This window comes from Tyto alba, unplaced genomic scaffold, assembly GCF_018691265.1.
Source record: "Tyto alba isolate M040663 unplaced genomic scaffold, T.alba_DEE_v4.0 Super-Scaffold_40, whole genome shotgun sequence".
Lineage (NCBI taxonomy): Eukaryota > Metazoa > Chordata > Aves > Strigiformes > Tytonidae > Tyto > Tyto alba.
The window spans coordinates 17,788,728-17,809,980 of record NW_024881316.1 but is presented as its reverse complement, the minus strand read 5'-3'; the positions used below and the strand labels follow the sequence as shown (position 1 = coordinate 17,809,980).

Here is a 21,253-nt window from a genome sequence, read left to right as displayed (position 1 = left end):
CATTATTAACACTCTCAGTGAATACTAAGGCTTATAGTTATAATAAATATTTAAAATTGTACAGTAAATATTTCTGGTTTTGGGGAATAGGGTTGGTTAGCTATTGGTAGGATATCTATGTAGATTGGTCTGTACAGATGATCATTTTAAAAACATAGTTACCCCAGGAGTCTGTTTCTGGCTTCTCCAGTTTTTCATTCACTTCAGTGAGTTTCCAGTAGTGTTACTATCAACAGAAAGCAAACTCAGCCTTAAATCCATGCAAAACCTGTATATAGCAATCTGCAGTTTCAGCTGAGAGGTCACCATACTTACTTGGAACTGTTATTCCATCCTTTCAGTACGTTATGCACATTTAATTGTCTTAATTTTCCCAAATGTGCTTCTTTTTCAAGTGCTGTAATTCATTGTATGAATTGCTTTGAATTTATTGTTACCTCTTGATAACAAGGCAAATCCAATCTCGCTACTATTAATAACAGACCATTACCTTTATGGTATCTTAAAATCCAAAACTGCCCTGGCATTTCATTGCCATATCAAATTTGCAGTTATTATTATTTCTGAATTCAGTTTGCCCTATTACACTTCAAATTAAGCCAACAATTTTCTTAGTAAGGTATTATGTATTCACTGTGTTTCTGTTATCTTAATTTCTTTAATGGAATAATGTGCTAGTTGTCAGCAGTGCAGAAATGGCTGGTATCATTAGAGATTTAAACCACTACATACCATGTATAATAAAAATACTATTATTTTCTTTCTGCTATGGAATACAAAGCTAATGAGCAAATACACTATGTTAACAAAAAAGATGGAGAAAAACTATATTCATAGTATTAGCTTTAAAATTGAAAATTTAAAAATATGTTTTCATGTAATATTTAGCTGTCCCAGTTGCATTGCACGTAATCTTTATTCAGTCTGTGAAGAAGTCATGTTGGAGTATAAACCCCAGAAGTTTGGCATAAAGAGGTGGCTAATCCAGAGACCATCACTGGAATAATAAGTAATTTTAATTTGTCCATGTCTAGCTTCTCTGAAATCTGGCTTGCACATATTTATTATATCAACATATTGGGGAATAAGTTCATTGCATTGGATAGATTTACAGCTCTGAAGTTAACGATTTGCAGTGCTAGGTGGAGGACAGTGTGAAAGCCAGCATGCTCTACCAGCGTGAGGGTGGGGTGAGTCTGGATATAAACCGCTTTTCCAATATATGTCTGTACAGTGAGTCTGATCACTGGAAATGAATTCATGTTGCCCAGTGCTTTCAAAATAGAAATTAAGTAAAAGTGCCATTATTACTGTTGACAGCCATGTAATGTGTATACTTGTGTTGTGTCAGATGGTTAATTTAGTTACCCAGCATTTGTTCATGTCAGAGGTAGCCTATCAATCAAGGAGGCATCTGGCAGTCAGAATCCTAGGTACACATAATTTTGAGCTATTTCTTGAGAGCCTCATGTAAATGTATCCAAAATTCACACATGTTTTTCTGAATGGAGTGCTGCATAACAGTGTGCCATCTGTTGGCAAAACAGGGGAGGTTGTTTTTGTGTTCTGTCATCCACAGCTTCAGTTGGAATGCCAAAAAAATAATCCTGTCAGTGTAAATTAGAGACTGAGTGCACCCAGGTAGGGGCTGTCCAGGAGCATGGGGTGGAGCTGGCAGGATTCCCCAGGGAGGTCTCATCATAATTAAAAAGTAAGGAGCTACAGCCAAGTCACAGTGATAGGAAAAGACTCCAGTGGGGGACTCTGTGGAAGTGGTTTCATGGAAGCCACGTCTGAAGGGAAGGGTTTACTTTAAAAAGACATGCTGGTCAGGAAAACATTTCAAACCATCTAAACTTTCATCTAATTCACACAGAAGGTAAGAACCTTGATATCTCTTCTGGTTGATACTGTAATGAAAGCTTAGCCTTTGTGGCTGGAGACACTTTTGGTTCTTTTTTTTCCTGTATCAACACTGAAGGAGAACTGAATAGCAAATGTGCAGGAGACCCCCAGGGAAATGCCTAGCCTTTCTTTAGGCTCAGGAGGCTTGGCCGAGTGTGTTACTCAGTAGGATGCCGGAGGGGACGCAGTATGCCAGCAGAGCTGGCTGCTGATGTCCGTACAAAGAGCTCAGTCAGAGCTCTTGGTCCTACAGCAGTGCCCAACGGAAGTGTTTTTTATCTGAGCAATGCACCTTCGGTTTTTCCAGCAGTGGTCTGCTTTCTAGATTAACTTGGGTTTTATTGCGATGAGACAATCTAGCCTGTCCCTTAATTCAAACTGTGCCCAGCTTCGATATCTGTGAACAGCCCTCCTGTAAAAGGATCCAGTAAAGTGGAAGATTTCTTCTAGTCATGCACCATCCCTCTCTAAAAGACTTTAGGCTTTGGCAATTGAACTAACTGAATCCCCTTGTTCAGCCTCTGGCTACCTCTGTTCCTTGTGGTCACAACAAAACCATTATGCTGCCAGCTCCTGGGCACTTGAGAGTGCTCACATTTAAACACAGGCTGATTCAACAGACCACTGTGCCCCTTACCCCCGACAAATTCTTCTCTTAATCAATTTATTTTTTCTTGGAGTTTGTATCTTTCAGCTTGAAACATTATGGCCCTCATTCATATAAGATCTTTTCATGTGATGGGATTTTTAACATGGTATATAGAGTTTTGGCCTAAATATGTTTGTGTACACTGCTGAGGCACAATTCTTTGTTTTTAGTAGTTACAAAATAACGTGGAGATACTAAACAGAACTAAATTTAGCAAACTGAATTCTGGGGCTGTTTTGTCACCCCAAAACCAGAGAGATTTTAGCTAAAAAGAGATCTTGCTGCAGAGAGAGATTTAATAAGATTTATGACATATTAAGCATTATGAGAAACAGATAAGTAGTAGAAAAAATTTCCAGAGAACAAAGCAATTATGAGGACTAGATGTAATCTGTGCTCTCTCTTGCTATTTCTCTTTTTATTATAAATAACCTTAATCCTCATCCAGGATTAAAATTCAGTGTATTTTTAGCAGTGCAATGTCCTAGATAAAAGATACTTCCATCTATGTTTTTATACCATTTCTATCTTTTGCATTCTGGAGCATTTTGTGATTTTACTTAACAGATGTATACTTCCATCTATATATCTTCAGTGCTGTAATTACTCAGGGTTTAGGACAGTTTGTCATAGATATACCTGAGGTACATGATTTTATTAAATATAATATGTGAGTTTGAGGATAGAACAGTGTAGGTCAAAGCAAGCAAATCTATAGATGAAGTTTCTGTAATACTTTGTGGGGTTTTTTTTTGGATTCCATTAATATAGGGACCCATTTGCAACTCAGCCTTCCTATGGAGATATTTAAACTTCTTCCTGAAACTGTGATTATAAAATGGTATAAAATATACATTACTGGTTGTTTAATGGCCGGTTAAGAGATTAGTGAATATCTGCAGAAAATATAATCTGCATTTCCGTAAGGACCAGATAAAACCTAGTAATTTTTTAAATCCACGTTGAGATTTCCAAAGAGCTGCTTATTTAGGCTGAAGTTTAATTATGTACTATGAACTTTCAGTATTCCAGCTAAAACACCTGTCAACTATCTTACATGCAAGAGGTTTACAGAAAATTTGGAATTAAATGTTGTTTTCTCAATGATCTATTAGATTTGTAGTTAACGTGTGCATGAAAAGCAGACTCCCATAGCAAAACCTTTGTACTGGTGAGTTTTGTGGAAATGAGGTGAGATATTACATTGTAAAATGTTGAGTATTACTGAGAAACACAGATTAATCATAGAGATGAGCAGATGTTGCTGAGACTTTATAAATAGATGAGAATGCACATGACAGTTGTGTTGCCATGACTGGAGGAAATTTTTGTATGTTGTTTGGATGTTATTAATGATAGTGTAACTTGCATCTCTGCAATGTGTGGTAAGTGATCAAAACTCATGTATTCTATTACTTATGCGTGCACTGTCAAAGTTAGGTTTTCTCTCTGTAACTTTTTTCTCTGTCCAAATAGCTTCTACAAATAGAGGGAGGGCAGTTGAAGGTCCATCCAGCAAACTTCTCTCAAGACCTTTGTCAGCCTGACAGCTTTATTTTTAGGATTATTTGGATCCGTCCTTTTAGCTGTAGAGAAACCTGTTTTCCCAGACTATTTCAGGGACTGAGCTGACTGTCTTTGTGGGTGGGTTAAAGAGAGCACAGAGACAACTTCTTGCCCATTTAAGTGCAATGCAGCAGCAAAATCAATGAAGTGGAGTAGGGGATTATATGGAGGAAGAAAGATTTCATCAACCTGCTCTTCCTATACTATTCTGTGTTTTACCACTATGCTTTCAGCATAGATATAACCTTACTCTTGCATATCTGTGAATATCCTATGTTGTTGGTTATACCTATTTGCTCTCTACATCTAAGTATATGTTTTCGGGATCAACCATCAAGTGAGTATTTAGTAGAACTTCTTGTTCATGCTAGAAGAGCTGCCCTCTTGATCACTTCTGTTGACTAATAAAGAGGAGGCTGGTGAGGTATCCAGGAGAGATTAAATCAATACATTTACCTGTCAACCTGAGCAGGAATCAGTTCCAGATGAGAACCCCTGCATTATATGTGAACTGTGTTTATGCTTTCATTATACTTACTGGAGGAGATCAGTGTGCCTCAGAGTGATTCAGCTTGCTCTGAACTGAACTAGTTTTCCTCTGAATCTTTCTCAGCTGTAGTGCCTGTTTAGAGCAGTAGAGTCCCAGTCATCTAGTGTCATATAAGGTACTGCAGAGTTGTACTGTAGCTTCCAGCAGCTATCCCAGATGAGGGTGGCTCTCACATAATTCCCTTGTCATATCTAACAGCTCCACACTCATATTTTGGAAATGTTAAGACATTGCAGGTAGAACTGAATGCCAGTGTTGAGGCAGTTGAATCCCACGATAGAGTTTCATTAGTTACAGCAGGAAATCGGACAGCAGCAGTGTCCTATAGACACATTTAGAAACCTGTATTAAGTCTTATCTCAAATGAAATTCTACATGCTCAGTCTGACTTTTCTGTGCAAACCTATGCCTTAGCTCCCCGACAGGCAACCTGACAATTCATACAGCAGCAGATGTACTTTTTAGCCTTTTGTCTGCTACATAAATTGACCTTCTTTAAAGAGGGTATCTGTGGTCTTATGCAGTCTGTGATGTGTGGAAAGTTGTGAATATATTCCTCTATAGAGAGTTTAGTTTGTTTTTTTTCCCACATTAAAGAGAAACACTGACAAGAAAATGTTGTATGTTAATGAAAATTATACTAACTGACAGTTCAATTTTCAATATTTTATTTAGAATATAAATTATTAGTGGTAGAAAATTATTTTTCCATTTCTTGAGTATAATTCATAGACCTATGGAGACCAAAATCTCTTTTTAACTCTATGGCCATGCAGTTAGACACTCAAAAACGCTTGTTGAAAATTTGCTATACACAGTCTTCAGATAATGAGAACGGCATAACTAACTGACTATGAGTATTCAGCTTCATAAAGATCAGTAGTCAGCTTAAGGGAAGGTCTTACTTAATGAGCTTAATCTAGGCTAGGATGTTTTAGCCTTCTTGAGGCTAAGATGGTGATTGGAGAAAACCCAAGGTAGTCTGGTTGATTTAGGAGAAACTGCTTGTTTTCTGTAAAAAGAAGCTGACTGACAGATTTGGGATACGAAAAAGAAGTTCTGGAAGCCATGCAGGCTGTTTTGCCCAAGTCAAAACTAAGGAGCAAGCCTAATGCTTCAAGCTACAGAAGATTCTGGCATGCTTAGCTAATATATTATGTGTTTCTCAGAAACTGTACTCTTTCTGTAATGCCAGAGATACACAATACCAACAGTTACTGTAGAAAAATCTTTGTGGAGTCTCAATATCTGTTGCAAACTATTAGGTACAGTTCTCTTCAGACTCCCTGCCTAAATTCCCAAGTTGGGAAGAGAGCTGAAAGCCTGACAGATCTGGGGCTCTGTTAGCGAGACCCAATGATAAATAGAAATGAATACTTCAGTGACTGTAATTACATGAAAAGTGACTTGCTTCATAAGTCCCTTGATATGGAAGTTCATGACTGAGTTAAGTCTGATTAAGTAGGCTGTTAAATCCATTATCCAAGCTGGATCTGAAATGTATCCAGATATTTTTTTTCTCCCATTGGAGACTCTACAGAGAGACTGTTAAGACTCCAAAGACCGTAGATGGGCTTCCAGCATTTGTAAAGGTCTTACGCAGTTTGTTTCACAAAGACAAGATTTATGCCAGTCAGCTGCGTTTCTTCAATTTGAAAGTCTTGTTAGAGAAGCTTCTGTGGTGGGTTGACCTTGGCTGACTGCTAGATGCCTCAAACAGGGCAGGGGGAGAAAGTAAGATGGAAAAATATGTCATGGGTTGACATAAAAACAGGGAGTTGGTTTACCAATTACCATCATGGGCAAAACACTCAACTTGGGGAAAATTAGTTTAATTTTCTGCCAACCAAAATAGACAAAACTTAAAATACATCCTCCCTTCTTCCCAGGCTCGACTTCACTCTTCCATTCCTGACTCCTCTGCCCCATCCTGCCGAGTGTCGCGGGGGGAGGGAGAATAGGGGTTGAGGACAGTTCATAACGGCTCCTCTTCGCCACTCCTTCCTTCCTCATGCTGTTTCCCTGCTCCAGCTTGAGGTCCTCCATGGGCTGCAGTTCTCTGTGAAAAAACACCTGCTCCCATAGGGATTCTCCAGGGGCTGCAATTCCTGTCAGGAGAACCTGCTCCAGCACAGTCTTCTCCACAGGCTTCAGGGGGAATCTCTGCTCAGGTGACTGGAGCACCTCCTTCCCTCCTTCTTCTCTCACCTCAGTGCTCGCAGTGCTGTTTCTCACACTTTTCCCCTCACTGCCCATGTCGTGTTTTTGCCCCTTCTTACACACACTCTCCCCAGCGGTGCCTCCACCTTGGCTGTGCCCTGCGGTGGGGGGGTCGGAGCCGGCTGGAACCGGCTGTGTCCGGCGCGGGGCAGCCCCGGCCTCCCCTCACAGAGGCCCCGCAGCCCCGCTGCCAGCCCCGGGCACCTGCCCCCGCTACAGATTCAACCGCCTCCCTGGCAGCACTAATGCAGCCCGAGGGAGGGGCTGGCCTTTACTGGCTCTCTTTTTTAGTCCTCATACTATTTTATCTTCTGTCTTTAGCCAGTTCTTTCTGTTGTCTGACCTGTTGTGGGATCAGCTCACCATGTTCTGCTTAATTACTTTCTTTTTTTTTTTGACCATAAATATCAGTAGTTACTACTATCTTCAGTGAACTGACTGGGGTTAACCCTTTAATTTGACGCATGAAACAATAGCTTGTTTTCAGTGTAAACTATATAGATTTTTAAAACTACTTTGAAAGGTTTTCCTTTTTTAATTTTCTCTCCATTTTTAAAGGTAGAAGATCCTTTATACAGTCAGTGGCACACAGGTTGTCAACATCCTTATTAGCTTGCTTTCTTTTTTAATTTTATTCTCAACTTTTAATGATTTTTCTGATTAGCTGCAAATTTTGAAACTATATCACATCAAGTTTTGAGGCAGTGTTGCTTACAGGCTTTATTTCCATTAAAACCTAATTGATAATTAAATAATAATTTAATAGATAATAATACTCCATTTAGCATCCCACTGTTACTTTATACCTCATGTAATAAATTAAATTTATACAAAAGCAACTTGATGTACACCAAGTGGATGAAAATGAGTTAAATTATGATCGCAGAGCTAATTCTAATCTACCATCAAGATAAAATTACTGTCTTTTTTTTTAGACCCAGAAGGATCTGATTTGGGGTTTAACTGCTTTAATATTTGCTTTTAAAAGCCGCTCTTTTGGAAGTGCTAAGTTATGGCACGAGCTTCCTGATGCACAACTTACATTCCTTGTAAGCTGTCTGTTTTCTCAAAACTCGTCTCACATAATGTGCTGTCTACCCTTTCACTTGGTTATGGACTTCAATTTGTTTGATAGCAATCTGCATTTTAGTGTTTTATTTTAGAGCTGTTCATAGGCAACTAAGAACTCTATTTTTTGGCCATACCTATGTTATAAATGTAGCTACTACAATGTTTATGGGCTGAGAAAAATCACCTTTTCCTCCTTGCTTCTATTCTTGGTTATATTTTTTTGTCCTTTTAAGTATATAACCTGCCCAGCATATATTTTAACTGTAATTAGTATTTCTTACCAATTTATCCTACCAAAGAGCTGAAAGGTTTTTCAGCTCAATCCTTTTTCCTTCTTTATGTTCAGTAGCTTTCTGGATGGCTAACTTTAGCTGCCCAATAATGTTCTCTTCCAATTTAAATATCACATAGTACTGTGACATATTGCAATATTAAACAAGTGCAAAGAACTTATGATCGCTGTGCTTCAAACATCAAAGAAAGAGATCAGTGTTCAAGATTAATGTTGTACACAGCAATTTTTAAGCTTCTGTCTTGTAAACTCTTTCATGTGACTAAGTATAGCAAATACCATAAAAGTTTCAAAAAGAAAAGTGACATGGCATAGTCTCAGCAACTCTTTCAAACAAAAAGCTTAAATCTCTCTATGTAGTAGTATTTCTTATGGAGGGTAGGTAAACATACGTAGATTTAGAAACTGAAGGGTCACTTCTGCTTTGATTTAATTTGAAAGATAGCCTTTAAAGTCATACAAAAAGCTTACCAGTCTGACTTATGCAGAGCATGACATTCAGTGCAGATCTTGAACCTTTCAGTCCTGTCATATTCTGCAAGCAGCAGATGCTTATAAGGCTAGCAATACTCTTATCACCAGTGCTCAGGGGAAAAAAAAAAGTTTCTTCTAGTGGGAACTTTAAACTTCAGAATAGTTCTTGTTTCCTTAAAATAAGCAGGGCAAAAAAAGTGAGTTATTTGCAAATAAAAGATTGCAACGCCACACGATTATTACAAAATCGGCTGGACGTGCTGTTTCCATTTAGAGCTTTAGTGTCTCACATACAATCTGCCACTGTTTTCTGCTGTGTACCAAGGCTCCTAGTAAGCTCATTTGTTAGGTGGTTTGCTGTAGTGCACATTTGTGATTGTAGGCTTATTAACATCTTATGCTGATTTTGCCTGAAGAGATCTAAAGCTTGCCAAAAAGCATTTGTATTAAAAGAGAAAGATAACCCTGAATCCCCAATGCTTTCTTTCTTTTCTATAGAAAAAAACCCAAACCCAAAGAAAAAAATCCCAAACCCAATTTAAAAAACTCAGAGGAAAGGAAGTACGGTTTTCTCTGAAGTAAGTTTTATTTGTCCATGCATCATCTCTGTTCCAGATGCAATAACCTTTGATATGTGACAAGACAACCCAATTTTGTTGCTTTTCCAGCACGCTTGTTTCCTCTTAATTCTTGATATTTGTCCTACTTCCTCCATATTGCCTCTCTGAAATTTTCCTCTACACTTGTTTCGTCTTTAACTTTTCGTCCTACTTTGAACCTTCCTACCTCTTTGTCCATGTCCTCTTGGACATTCTTTCTTCTTGGCCACCTCACCCCACAAGTCTTCCATCTTACCCTGTATTCTTTTGTCTAGAGACAATAAAGAGCTGAAGTGCTTAAGAAAAAGTTATTAAAGGTGACAGGGCCAGTAGAGTCTGACCTCCAGTAAACCATCTGTATTTAAGCTGGGATAAACCACTGGTTTTAGTATAATCATCTAAAATTTATGGAGACAACCAGAGTAGAACATGGTTAACCTTATTAATATGGAGTCTACTGACCCAATTAAAGTCTTTCAGTATAGAGTTAAAATTAATTATAAACCAGAGAAGTACGAATGAATGATTAAAGTCATATTCTAGAGACAACAGATATTACTGAAATAAAATCTTCCAGAAAACCTTTCATAAACCCCTGTGGCTGTGGAGGAGGGTGGAATTGTTTGATTTGTCTATTATGTCTGTTTTGGAATTAAATAACCAAAGTTGATTTCTTTGGCTAGGATGATTCTGGTGGCTATATTATGTAATCTGAATTAAAAATAAAAAAAACAAACAAACAAAAAATCCACCCCCCAAAAAAGTTCAATGATGGATTCACTAGAACATGCAAGAATCAAATCAAAACTGAAAGGAACAGCACTGTGCACAGAAAGGTTATCCGATGGGCTGGTCAAAATGATCTTTCAGTTCAAAAGATGGTCAGACTTTTTGGACCCAGCAAAAAGCTGATGTATCTGAAAGTTATTTTTTTCCCAGATGTACTGTGTGATCAGAAATACTCCTTCCTAAAAACCTTGTGATTGTGTTTAGTTTTCATCTATTTCAAATATGGCTGAATACTGAACATATGTTACAATACGGGTAACATCTCTCTGCAGGAAAGGTGATCCAAATTTAGGCAACAGTAGATGGACCCCACCAGCTCTGGAAGCTGTTGCTATGGGAACCTTCTACCAAGCAAGGAATAAGGAAGTTCTCTCCATAGTTGCTGACACAGTTCTCTTTACTCTATGTAAGATGCAAGTGCCCAGGGAGCTAGTGTTTAGGAGATATCTAGCTGGCCATTAAATTTCTTCTGGCTCCTGATACACACAGAAGCCTGCGACATACCACCAATCAGTTACCTGGTTAAAAATATTGCTTGCTTCTGTTGAATAGACTGTACATGTGAGTGCAAAAAGTCTTCACCAATGTATAAATGTGGTCTGAGGGCTCATGGTCCCTATATTTGTGCCACCATGCAGTACGCATCCTTCTATTTCTGATAATAGAGGCAGGATATCCTTAAATGTTGCCTCTTTCCCCCCATACCCTTACGTCACCAGGATGCTATATGCCTTTTATTTGTTTAGCAAATACAAAGCCTTATTAGATAGCTGTGAATATACAGGTAAGTGCAGAAGATCGGAATGATTGTCTCATCATCTAGCAAAGTTCTGATCTCAGTTTTTGAACCTGTTTTTGTAACAGTAGTTTAATCAGATGATGAAATATCATCACTGTTTGAATTTTCCAGCTGTAATGTTCTGCACTGCTTTACATCTTCTTACCTTATTGAAACTCTCCTCTTTCTCTGTGTGATCTGCCAGTAGTATTGTAAATTCGGGACAATAAACTTCTGAAATTGATACTGGGGGTGGTGTGTGAATTGGCTGTCAGAAGTGTGCTGTTTAGATCAGTTAAAAAAATTATATTATTCTTACACTGGCATGAAACTCCTATTGCATTGTCCTGCCCCATTTTCCTTTTCCTTGTCTTTAAGTCTTCCATAGTCAAACTCACAGTTGTTTATCCCTTTCTTAGTTGCCCTGTAGTCTTTACTCTCCTGAAAATCAACACTTTTCCTTACCAAAAATACATTGTTTTCCCCAGGTGTTTTTTTTTTTTTTGTTTTGTTTTGTTTTGTTTTAAATCTTAGATATCCACTCAAGTTTCTTGTAGAACACTGATATTCTCTCTTCCCCTTCCTCAAATCTTCCATCCCAGATTTACTGAGATTCCTTTGTGCTCGAGCTTGATAGCACAGATAGCACAGACTTAAGCAACTTAGCCTCAGACTCTGCACCTGGAGCAAGAGGTGGGAGAATTAAGAGAAAGGACCATGGACATCTCAGAAGGTAGGATCAACAAAGATGAAATGTAAGAAAACCAAAAAGACAAAAAAACCTTTGTCATCCTTTTGGTAAGGGAGTAATGGCAAATAAGATGTTGAGCCAACTCGTATGGTATGTTGTGGTTTCTCAGGATAGTCTGGTAGCCTTTTCAGAATAGGAGATCAGGTTGCTGGTCTGTGTAAGGCAGAATGTTGCACAAAGAAAGTTCATGTTTGTTTTGAAAATAGCTGTTATAAACATTGAAGAAGTTGCAGCGATGATATCAAAGTGGAAAGAATCAGCCTTCTGTAATTATAAGCATTCCATGCATTTACATTCATAATGAAAAAACAAGCTGAAGTATTTCTAACTGTTTGAAGAAAGCTTCAAATTGAAGGGTGAGTCTGGGATAGATTGTGATGAGTGTGTGTAACATGTATAAGTCATAATCCTATTTGGTGCTTTGTCAAAACCCTTACTGGGCAGTACTGCTGCAAAATACTGGTACTTAGTATCCCCCAAACATGAAAGGTTCTGTCTAGCTATATTTCCACCACAGTGATTTTTTTTTTTTTTTAATTGTGAAAACTAAATATTAATAATATGAAAATAATGTGCAATCATGTAAGTTTTTCACTGAGAATGTTTGCTCTTGCTTGCTCAAGAAAAGTTAAAACATGAAGGATCAAACTGGTGGAGGTTCGTCATGATTTCATTTATTTAAGCTGACATTTCCAGATTTATCCAGATTGTGTTTAGTATTGTATCTGTATGTGATACAAAAAATTATCTGTAACAGATCAATCAGAGGCCATTTCACATTTTTACTCTCAGTGTTAGAAGGACGGTGTCAAGGGCACTGGCTGATCCTGGCAGTGGTGGTGAGCCCAGTCTGTGTGCGGGACTTTGCAGGCATGGGAGGAAGCATACCTTTGGTGCTACACTCTCCCTTGCTGAGTCACTTGCAAATTAGATGCTTAACTTCACAGTCTGGATGTAAGGCTCTGACAGCCTTATCCTAGGCTTTGTGTGGACTTGGGTGTGGGAGCTCTAAGCAAAACTCAGCAGCAGGAATTTCCCAGAGTAGGAGTTGGTGGGGAACAGAGGTAAATTCTGGGTGAACAGAGCTGATGATAGTCATCCAGCGCAATTCCCTGCAAGTGGAAAGTTGATCAAAGTGGTCAGAGAAGGCTTCTGTCAAGCTGCACAGCAGAGATCACTGCAATGAGATTATCCTGCAATATGTCAAAAATACACTTTCTCTCCTCTCAACTGGAGTGTTCTGTGACATTTGTTTGAACTGACAGATCTGAATGTGCTGCACACGCTCCCTTACATTCCCTGGGCAGGTAGTTTTGTCAGCCATAAGAATCTTTGTCCTAACATGTTTGCCACTGTTGTATATTCAGCTCATTCACACTGGGAATACTTCTGAACCACCATCCATCCCCCGTTGCCTTCTATCCCTCTTTACAAAGCTAGTAATTATCCTCTTCTTCCTCACAGCCCCTGGATTTCTGCATCATGTCTGCATAGCGCTCTGTTAGTCTCAGCTCCGCTGTCTCTTCCAATGGATCCAAGCAGTCTCTGTAAGCTTTGCTCATCTCCTGTGTCTGTTGTTCTTTCCCTGGAATTGTTCCTGCAGACAGCGGTGCCCAGAACAGATCTCCTGGTGATCCCATGCTCCTAGTGGCTGTCAAGGCCAGTACGTTCCTCTGAGTAACAGTGACATGCATTTCACAGGTTGGGAGTCCCAAATAACAGGTGTTAGGCAGACAATCTCTTTTAAATCTAGAGGGAACACCATCAGCTGTTAACACTTCAGCACAGGATAGAGAGACTTAATCTCTGAAATCTCTGGAGATGTGCATGTGTGTATATATATATATATACACACATATATATATATGACAAATATAACACAACTTGTTTTTCACTAATTCATATTGGAAGCTTTCAAGCACGCAGTCACTTCACCAGCATTTGGTGGAGGTAATCTTAAACTCTCATAGCTGAGGGAAGTAGCTATGTTTATAGACTGTTGTATGCTGCTGGAGAAAAATAGGTCAGTGTGCTGTGGGCTTTCCATTGTCCCCTGTGTGAGTACAGTGCCTCTCCAACTCAGAAGTTTTCAGATTTTATATACTGTTTGCTTTAGGGCAGAAACCTGTGTAGATAGTGAGACAGAAAAGAGGCAGACCTTTTAGCAGTAAAGTATTACAAGTGTAGCAATGCCTAATGTAGTATAAGAAACATAAGGCCAAGATACCTAAATTTCTCAGTGCTTTAATCCATACAGAATCACAGAGTGGTTGAGGTTTGAAGGGGCCTCTGAAGATCCTCTAGTCTGAATCTCTGCTCAGAGGAGGCCCAAGTAGATGAGGCCACGTCCTGTTGGATTTTGAATGTCTCTAATCATGGAGAGTCCGTAACAATATTTTTTTTGTTGTTTTTGAGAATACAGAATCAGAACGTAGTTCATGCCCATCAAGCCCCCATGACCTTCATCAGTTAACCCACTCACTTTTCCTTCCATGAGCTTTTTTTTTTGTATCTCAGTTTAACTGTGTTTCCATTTTGACTAACCTTCTTTGCAACTTCTCTACAGTTACATGTGGAGAATTTATTTTGTCATCATTTTCCATTCTATATATAAAAAAAAATCTCTTGCCACTCTATTAAATTTAACACATTTTATATAAAAGGATATTCATATAAGGTAATTATATAGAAACATAAATAAAGGTGTTATAGTGCAAGCTGCCAGAGAGATGATGTACACACTCATGCACTACTGAAGACAGTCTTGTTCTAATAATTTGTATATTTTTACTACAATTTGTAGATATATAAGTGGATAAATGCAGTGGAAAGCTTCTGGTGAATTCTCTCTTTTTTTTGAATGACAACTAAAATTTTATATCAGTCCTTACTGTAAGTTGTTTCATGCCATTTACTGTATTTTGTTAGAATTTGTCACTTAAAAAAATTATTTCTATGTTCCATGTATATCTGTAACTATGGAAACCATGAAGTGATTAAGAGGAGTACAGTTGATGCGTCTGTGGCTCATCAAGACAGCCAAATGTTCAAATAGACAAAGCTTTTTGTAGTTTTTTAAGAAGGTTAGAAGACTATACAAAAATTACCTATGAGAATGATTTCTAGTGTAGCTTTGTGTTCTATGAAAAATGGAGATTGATGTTACAGAAAATGTGACTCACAATTCATGGCTATTTCATTATCAGAAATATATTAAGAAATTGAAGGAAATTCAGGCAAGAGAAATAAAGTTAAAAAAGAAACTGATCTATAAGGGAAGAGTGAGACCAAAGCAGAGCTTTCTAAAGTTGTAATTGTTGCTGGGGCTTAGAATTCTCCCACTGCCAAGAAAGTAAAAATACTGAGGGTGAAACTGGGTAGTGTGGATGAGATGAGTGCGGGAGGGGTAACAATGGAAAATGGATTTTAAATGAAGTAAGCTTAAATATAAGGCCTGTGAAGGAATCAAACCATTGGAATGTGTGGGATTGCTGAGTTTGAAAACCAGTGGTCTAAGCTTCATCATGATGACCTGTGGATAGATAAAGCCTGTCCTGTCTGATGCTCCATAAACTTTTCTTGAGAGTTTGTTTTTTTCCAGGACCCAAAATTCTCAAGCCCAGACAAATCAGACCAAACAATTAATACTTCCTGAGTCTCTTTGATTTTTAACCCCTCCTTTCTCCTGGTACGATAGTCTCTTCTGTCTCCCCCCTAATTGTAAGTTTGTAAATTTTGATCATTTTTGTTAGAAGTAGACATAAAACCAGAGCTGCAAGGAAGTTCAGGTTCAAGGTTTCACAGTTTGTCTGAGCTATAGTCCTGCTTTAGAAGGTCACAACTGTAACTGTGACAATACAATTTTTGTAGTATGGTTTTAGTGGCATGTATTAATTAATTAATTTGTGTAGCAGATTTAGAAAAAAACTTGCAGGGGGAGAATATTCAAATTCCTGTGTGTAAATGTGCTGGTGTGAATTTTTAGACAAAAGCCATGACTTCTCCACTGGCGATTTTGGTTTCTTCCTTGAACTCCAAAGGCATTCTCAGAGAAGTACATTGCAATAGTGACTGGAAACTGGCTACGTTCTGTTTTAGAGATATTATTTCATATGATAACTTTATAGTTGCCTGAATGTATCAGTTTCAACACTCAGTTTGCTGCAGGATTATTCTAGAGAATGTTTAATTTTTGTGGAATTTGTCAGGAGGTTTCTGAAAGATTGGCAGCTGTAGCTGACAGATTTTGGCAGCAGGGCATGTGAAGAAAGTCAGTTGTTTTTTGTTTTATTTTTATCTTAAAATGACTAGTAACGTGGTTGCTAGCAGCAGTGTCAACAAAACTGGCATAAAATACCCTTTCAATGTTAACTGCTCGAGTCGTTGCTCCACAGCATTTTTTCTGCATCTTTCTATTGGAAGTTTGTAATTGTGGGTTTAGAAACTTAGTCTAGGAATAAGATTAGGGTCAATGTGTAAACTGTGTGTTCAGTTGCCTAAAAGCAGGCATCTGATGCCATTTTTGATACCCTATGGTACATAAGACATGTATGTATGGCTGGCAGCTGTGATGTAACTCGTGTGGCAGGCTTATGCCCTCTTAAGTGGCACGTGGCAACCAGGTGGGATATGGCACTAGTCTATCCTTAGGCACAGGATTTAATTTTATTCTGTTGTGTCTACTTGAAAGTGAGTGGATTCTCTTTGGATGGGAACTTAAATACCTGCCATGCCTGTAGTCATTTCTGTGTAGACAGGAAAAATAAAAGCATCTTGCTCTCATCCTTATTTGTACACATAGGATCTGATTTGGAAAGTTAACATTTTAGTTACCTATGAGAGGCAAGCAGGAAAAGAGTATGAAGTGCGTACTCTGGTGTAAGTGAAAAATTCTGGTAAGGCGGGTTTTTCAACAACTTTTAAGGTGACGTGGTTTTGTGAGCAGTGGGGCCTCGTTCCTTGTGAACATGTCTTGCAGTTGAATTGCTATGTTGATTCTGTGATGCCAATAAAAGGTTGCACTAATGAAATATTTACAGTGCATTTATAGATCTGCCTATTTCATGGAACCTTTAAGAATATAATCCCTTGAAAACTTCCATGCCTATGCAAAATTTTACTGCATTTGTCCAGTGGGTTAAAAAATTATTGGAGGATGAGGGGAGGAAAGGGGGGGAAAAACAATCAGCTGTCAGCATATACCTCATTTTATTGCCAAACTGGGATAAAAATATCAAGCTGAAAACCTAAGTTATGAAGAAAATCTGCTTTGCCCAGGAATGGAAGAACAGCGTGCTAAAATGGCTTTAATTTCACAGTCTTGAAATGGCTGAGCCCTGTATGTCTGATGAGAATCAGAGGGGGCAAAGTGGTCCTCTCCCTGCTTGGAGGTGAGAATGGTAGAGTTCTACTATCCTTCTGAACTCTTCAATCCAGAGGAGAGGCTTCGGAAAAAGCAGAACTGAGACTCCTAGGCTACTTCTTTACTAACAAATTAAAAGTTATCTGGGACTATTCCTAGGTGTTAGAGTATCTGTGCTAGTAAACTGACAGAAGGCTGCTTGGCATCCTCTTGGTCTCCTGCCTGCTGGCGCTTTCTCACCAATTTTTCCTGGTGGTCTGAGAGATGGGGTGCGCTGAGGCTCACCTCCAGGAGGTAGTTTTTATGCAGCCACCTTGCTTTGAAGTAAAGCACAGATCCTAGCATAGGTGCAGGTTATTTCACGTCATTTGGCTTCAGTTCTCAAAAACATTTCTGTGCAACTTTAATGTACTTGTATTGATGTCATTTCAAGCTGTAGTTTAACAGGAGATGGCAGGCCACTGCCATAGAGAAAACATCCTCTTCCCCCCAGTTGCCTCTCTTTCTGGACACGTGATTTCACTAATCATCATATCCCTCCATGAGAAAAAATAGATGTGGCAAAAAAATGAATCCAGTTAAAAAAATACAGATAAATTTATACTATGTTTTTTCAATGCAAGTGGCTCCTGGGAGGACGTGACAGTCAAGGAAGAGGATACAAGGGAGTACGTGATATGGGGAATCTGGGAGTGAGGAATGGAGAGGAGAAACCCTGATAGGGAGAAAGAAGCGGAAGGGAAGAGGGAGGTGGGGAGACCTTCCCTTTTGGTGACCAGGAGCCATTGGATTAACTCAACTGTCCATACAGTTTTGAAAAATATATTTAATGAAAGCTTGGATTCACAAGCACATTTTCATTAGAAAGGTAGAGTTGCTTACTTTTTAGATTTTAGACTAATGTAAGGATCCAAGTAGTTTTTCAGCTTTGCATATTTATATCCTAATGGAGTGAAGCTGTCATGACACTTTAGCTAGTGTTTTATTACAGAATTCATTTTGATATAGCAAAAGATATAAATTCAATGCCATATACAAATTTAATGGTTTTCTGCATGTTTTTATATTATCCCAGAAACATCAAGTGATACATGATCTAACTTAATTCTATGAATGAATAATTTTGTAAGAGAAAATTGGTTACATTTCTTCCCTCTGACTTTCAAGAGATGACTTGTAGGACGGTGGCAGAGCTCAGTTGAAGTTAATGGTGCCTCAGGCAGAGAAGAGGCTCTGCCTAATTAGGTTCATCTGAAATAACTAGTGTATTCTAGAAATGCATAGAACAAGGTGGCTAAAGGAACATTAACAAAAGTAATAAACTGAGAAGATGTTGTATATACACCCTTCAGAAGGAAAATAATTAATGTATCATGAAGGTTCAGTAAGGAATAGCTTGTGGCCTGCTATATTAGCACACTTGTTCACTAATTTGCGGTACAGAGATGAAGCAGGATGCATGGGAGTCAGTGTAACTGTGGGTTTGCAATTTATAAACTCATGAAGTGTGAAGGAGAGTGCTCCTTATGGGGCTTCCTCAGAATCTGGGCTTGGGTGAAGGATTTGGGGAACTTGCTCTGACCTCAGAGTTTTGCCTGGGATGTGTCACACAAATTTCGTATAAAGTTTGTGTCCCCCCCCCAACGTGACTTTAGCCTCCCAGTGCATGTTTAGAAGTCTCCAAATCTGAATTTGAAAAAAAAGCCTTTTTTCTGCATTCTAAAATGCAGTTTTGAAATATGTAATTATGAAGAAGTGTTCTTATTTTTGTAACTGAAAATGCTCTTTTTCTCTGTGTGTATAGTTGTGTGTATTATTTACTATGGGCTCTTTCAAGTTGGAATTTCATGTTGTGTTAGTACAGGAATACTGTTCCTACTCATTGTGGATCACATTCAGCAGTACCTGTAAGAGTAAGTTTGAGGAATATTTTCTCTGTGAATGAAATACCCTGTATTCCACGTGAAGGCAAGCATGGGATCCTTCTAGCATGTTTTCACGCAGCCTGTAAAATTTCCACATGGTTCTGTGTGGGAACTGTTGACCCACCTCTGCTGAGTCCTGTATGTGCCACTTCCTTTTTGTTATGTAGCAATAAAGCCCAAACCCCTTTGCTATGCTGTGAAAATGCACATTTTTCCAGAGCCATTGATATGAACCCTTTGAATGAGGAGCACCCCTTTACTGGTTCTCTTCAATAGCCTCATGTGTGGGTATGCATTGACCTATGCAAGAATGCAATAAACCAGAAACAAACCCAGCAACAAAACCCAGATTCTGGATGTGTTGAATGAAGTACTATAGCACTGCATCAGAGCTCACCATCCAGAAAAGAGTAAACAGAAACTGTTTTTGAAGTGACAGGCCAGAGTAAAATTGTCTAACACTCTTCATTTTACTGATGCATCGCATGGAGGTCCAGAAGCCACATTAGAGAACTGTAATCCTTCATCAGAGCATTTGTTTGGTTGCCTAACATCTGTGGATTGTTAAGATAAGTTATTACACCGACCTGCTTTAGTTTAGATTAGTTTGGACCACATCCCAGTATATTCAATCAGGATATAACTCCTGCATGCTGCTAAACTGCTTGCTTCACATACTTTATAAAAGTGTTTTTCAATATACAGTTTTTCACTGAAATTCTTCTGTCACCTCAAGTTTTATTTTTTTTTTCCTCTTAAAGAGAAGCTTTTATTATTTTTTCTTTTGGACCTAATATATCACAAGGCAAACTTAGCATTTATTAAGTCCTGAAGAGATTCCTAAACAGTGATGATAGTGTAGCTTCTGTGTGAGTATAATGCAGATTTCCTACATGTGTAATCTGTGGTGATTGGTATGTATTGTGTCCAAACTTCAGTGTTTAAAGACAGCTGTAAGAAAGTGGTTTTGTATTTACATGTCTACTATTTCTTCTTTCTGTATTCTGTATTTTTCTGTGTCTATTTGTGCATTAGTTATTCCTACTTGTTTGGATCTCACAATATTTTGCATAAAATTAATCATGATATCAAATGTGATGTAAATTAATGGTAATTTCTTTAAGTTTATTACATACTTTATGCATATTTTAAATGATCAAATACATTAAATTGTAAATGAAGTCTGTTACCATCTCTACATATTTAAATGTGCTTGACTACATATACACATATGTAATTTAATTAGAATATTTAAATTTTACTTTAGTATTCCTTATCCTACCTTTAAACAAAATCTAGTTGATTTTTTTTTTTAACACTCCTTTCAACTTTCCCTGTAAACTGATAAAATACAGGCAACAACATATTTTTCATTAATGACTTTGGTTTATAGCATTGACATAGCTTTTATACACAGACATGTGCATGCACACTCTTGCTCTCTAATGAGCTAGCAATTGTGTCAGAGTCTGTAAAGGCATTTTAAAATGTGGGGTTTTTTTCCTTTTAGTCTTGCTGGCTTTTTAAATACCTGTAATAATAATGCCAGATCGACTAAAAATCTATTCTGTTACAACGGGTAGTCTGATAAACCGAATCTCTTTTTTGTGAGGTATAGTAGTTGGAGGAAATAAGACACTTTGGAATCAAGGGATTTTTTTGTTAAAGGAGTAGCAATTATTTTGTCAAAGTTGCTGTTCCTATTATCCTATTCAGGGTTATCTGTTTTTATCATAATGCATGTTTGTGCCACTGTTGGAATAACTGTAGCGTCTGATTAATTTTTTTGAATTAATTAAAATTGTAATAGGGCAGAAATGGTATTGGAAGTTCTGATGCCGTCTTCAGAATTAAACAGATAGTCTGTTCTAGGGTGTTTTAAATAAACCTTAATTATTTTAAATATGTAAAATGCCTAAAATTTTCATCATGCCATGTAAGCCATGCACTTCCTCCCCAGGCCAGAGAATAAGAGAGCCTGGTAGCAGAGCTTTGTCCTATTGCAATTTCTTCCCTGAAGTGATTGTTTTTTGATGTTCCTTTTAATTTTAAGTGTTGTATAATTTTGTGACAGTTACATCATTCCTGTGTTTACCCAAAATAATTTAAGCATATTTTTAATTCCAAATTTTGTCATCCTTTTTACCTTCTTTACAATTTTACCCAATCTTTTACTTCCTTCCACATTAAAATAAAAGATTTTCTTTACCATTTTCCTTACTAGCTGTCCACTATGTATCCTCTCATCTCTACTTTTATTTCTGACAAAATGCCTACATACTGTGTATTCTTCATGCATCTTGCCTCTTTTGTTCATCTGCC

At 38.0% G+C, this 21,253-nt stretch overlaps 1 protein-coding gene across 29 annotated transcripts in view; it reads left to right on the top strand.

The window, feature by feature from the left end:
- The window catches only part of RIMS1 (regulating synaptic membrane exocytosis 1), a 340,605-nt gene that overhangs the window by 134,516 nt on the left and 184,836 nt on the right, over positions 1 to 21,253 (top strand). For all 29 annotated transcript variants that reach the window (XR_006166416.1, XM_042803089.1, XM_042803080.1 and 26 more), the window contains exon 4: positions 18,866 to 18,919. Coding sequence is in view for 28 of the 29 variants with exons in the window: in XM_042803089.1 (XP_042659023.1) it covers positions 18,866 to 18,919 (54 nt within the window). In the remaining variant the exon portion in view is untranslated. The remainder of the gene's footprint in view (positions 1 to 18,865; positions 18,920 to 21,253) is intronic.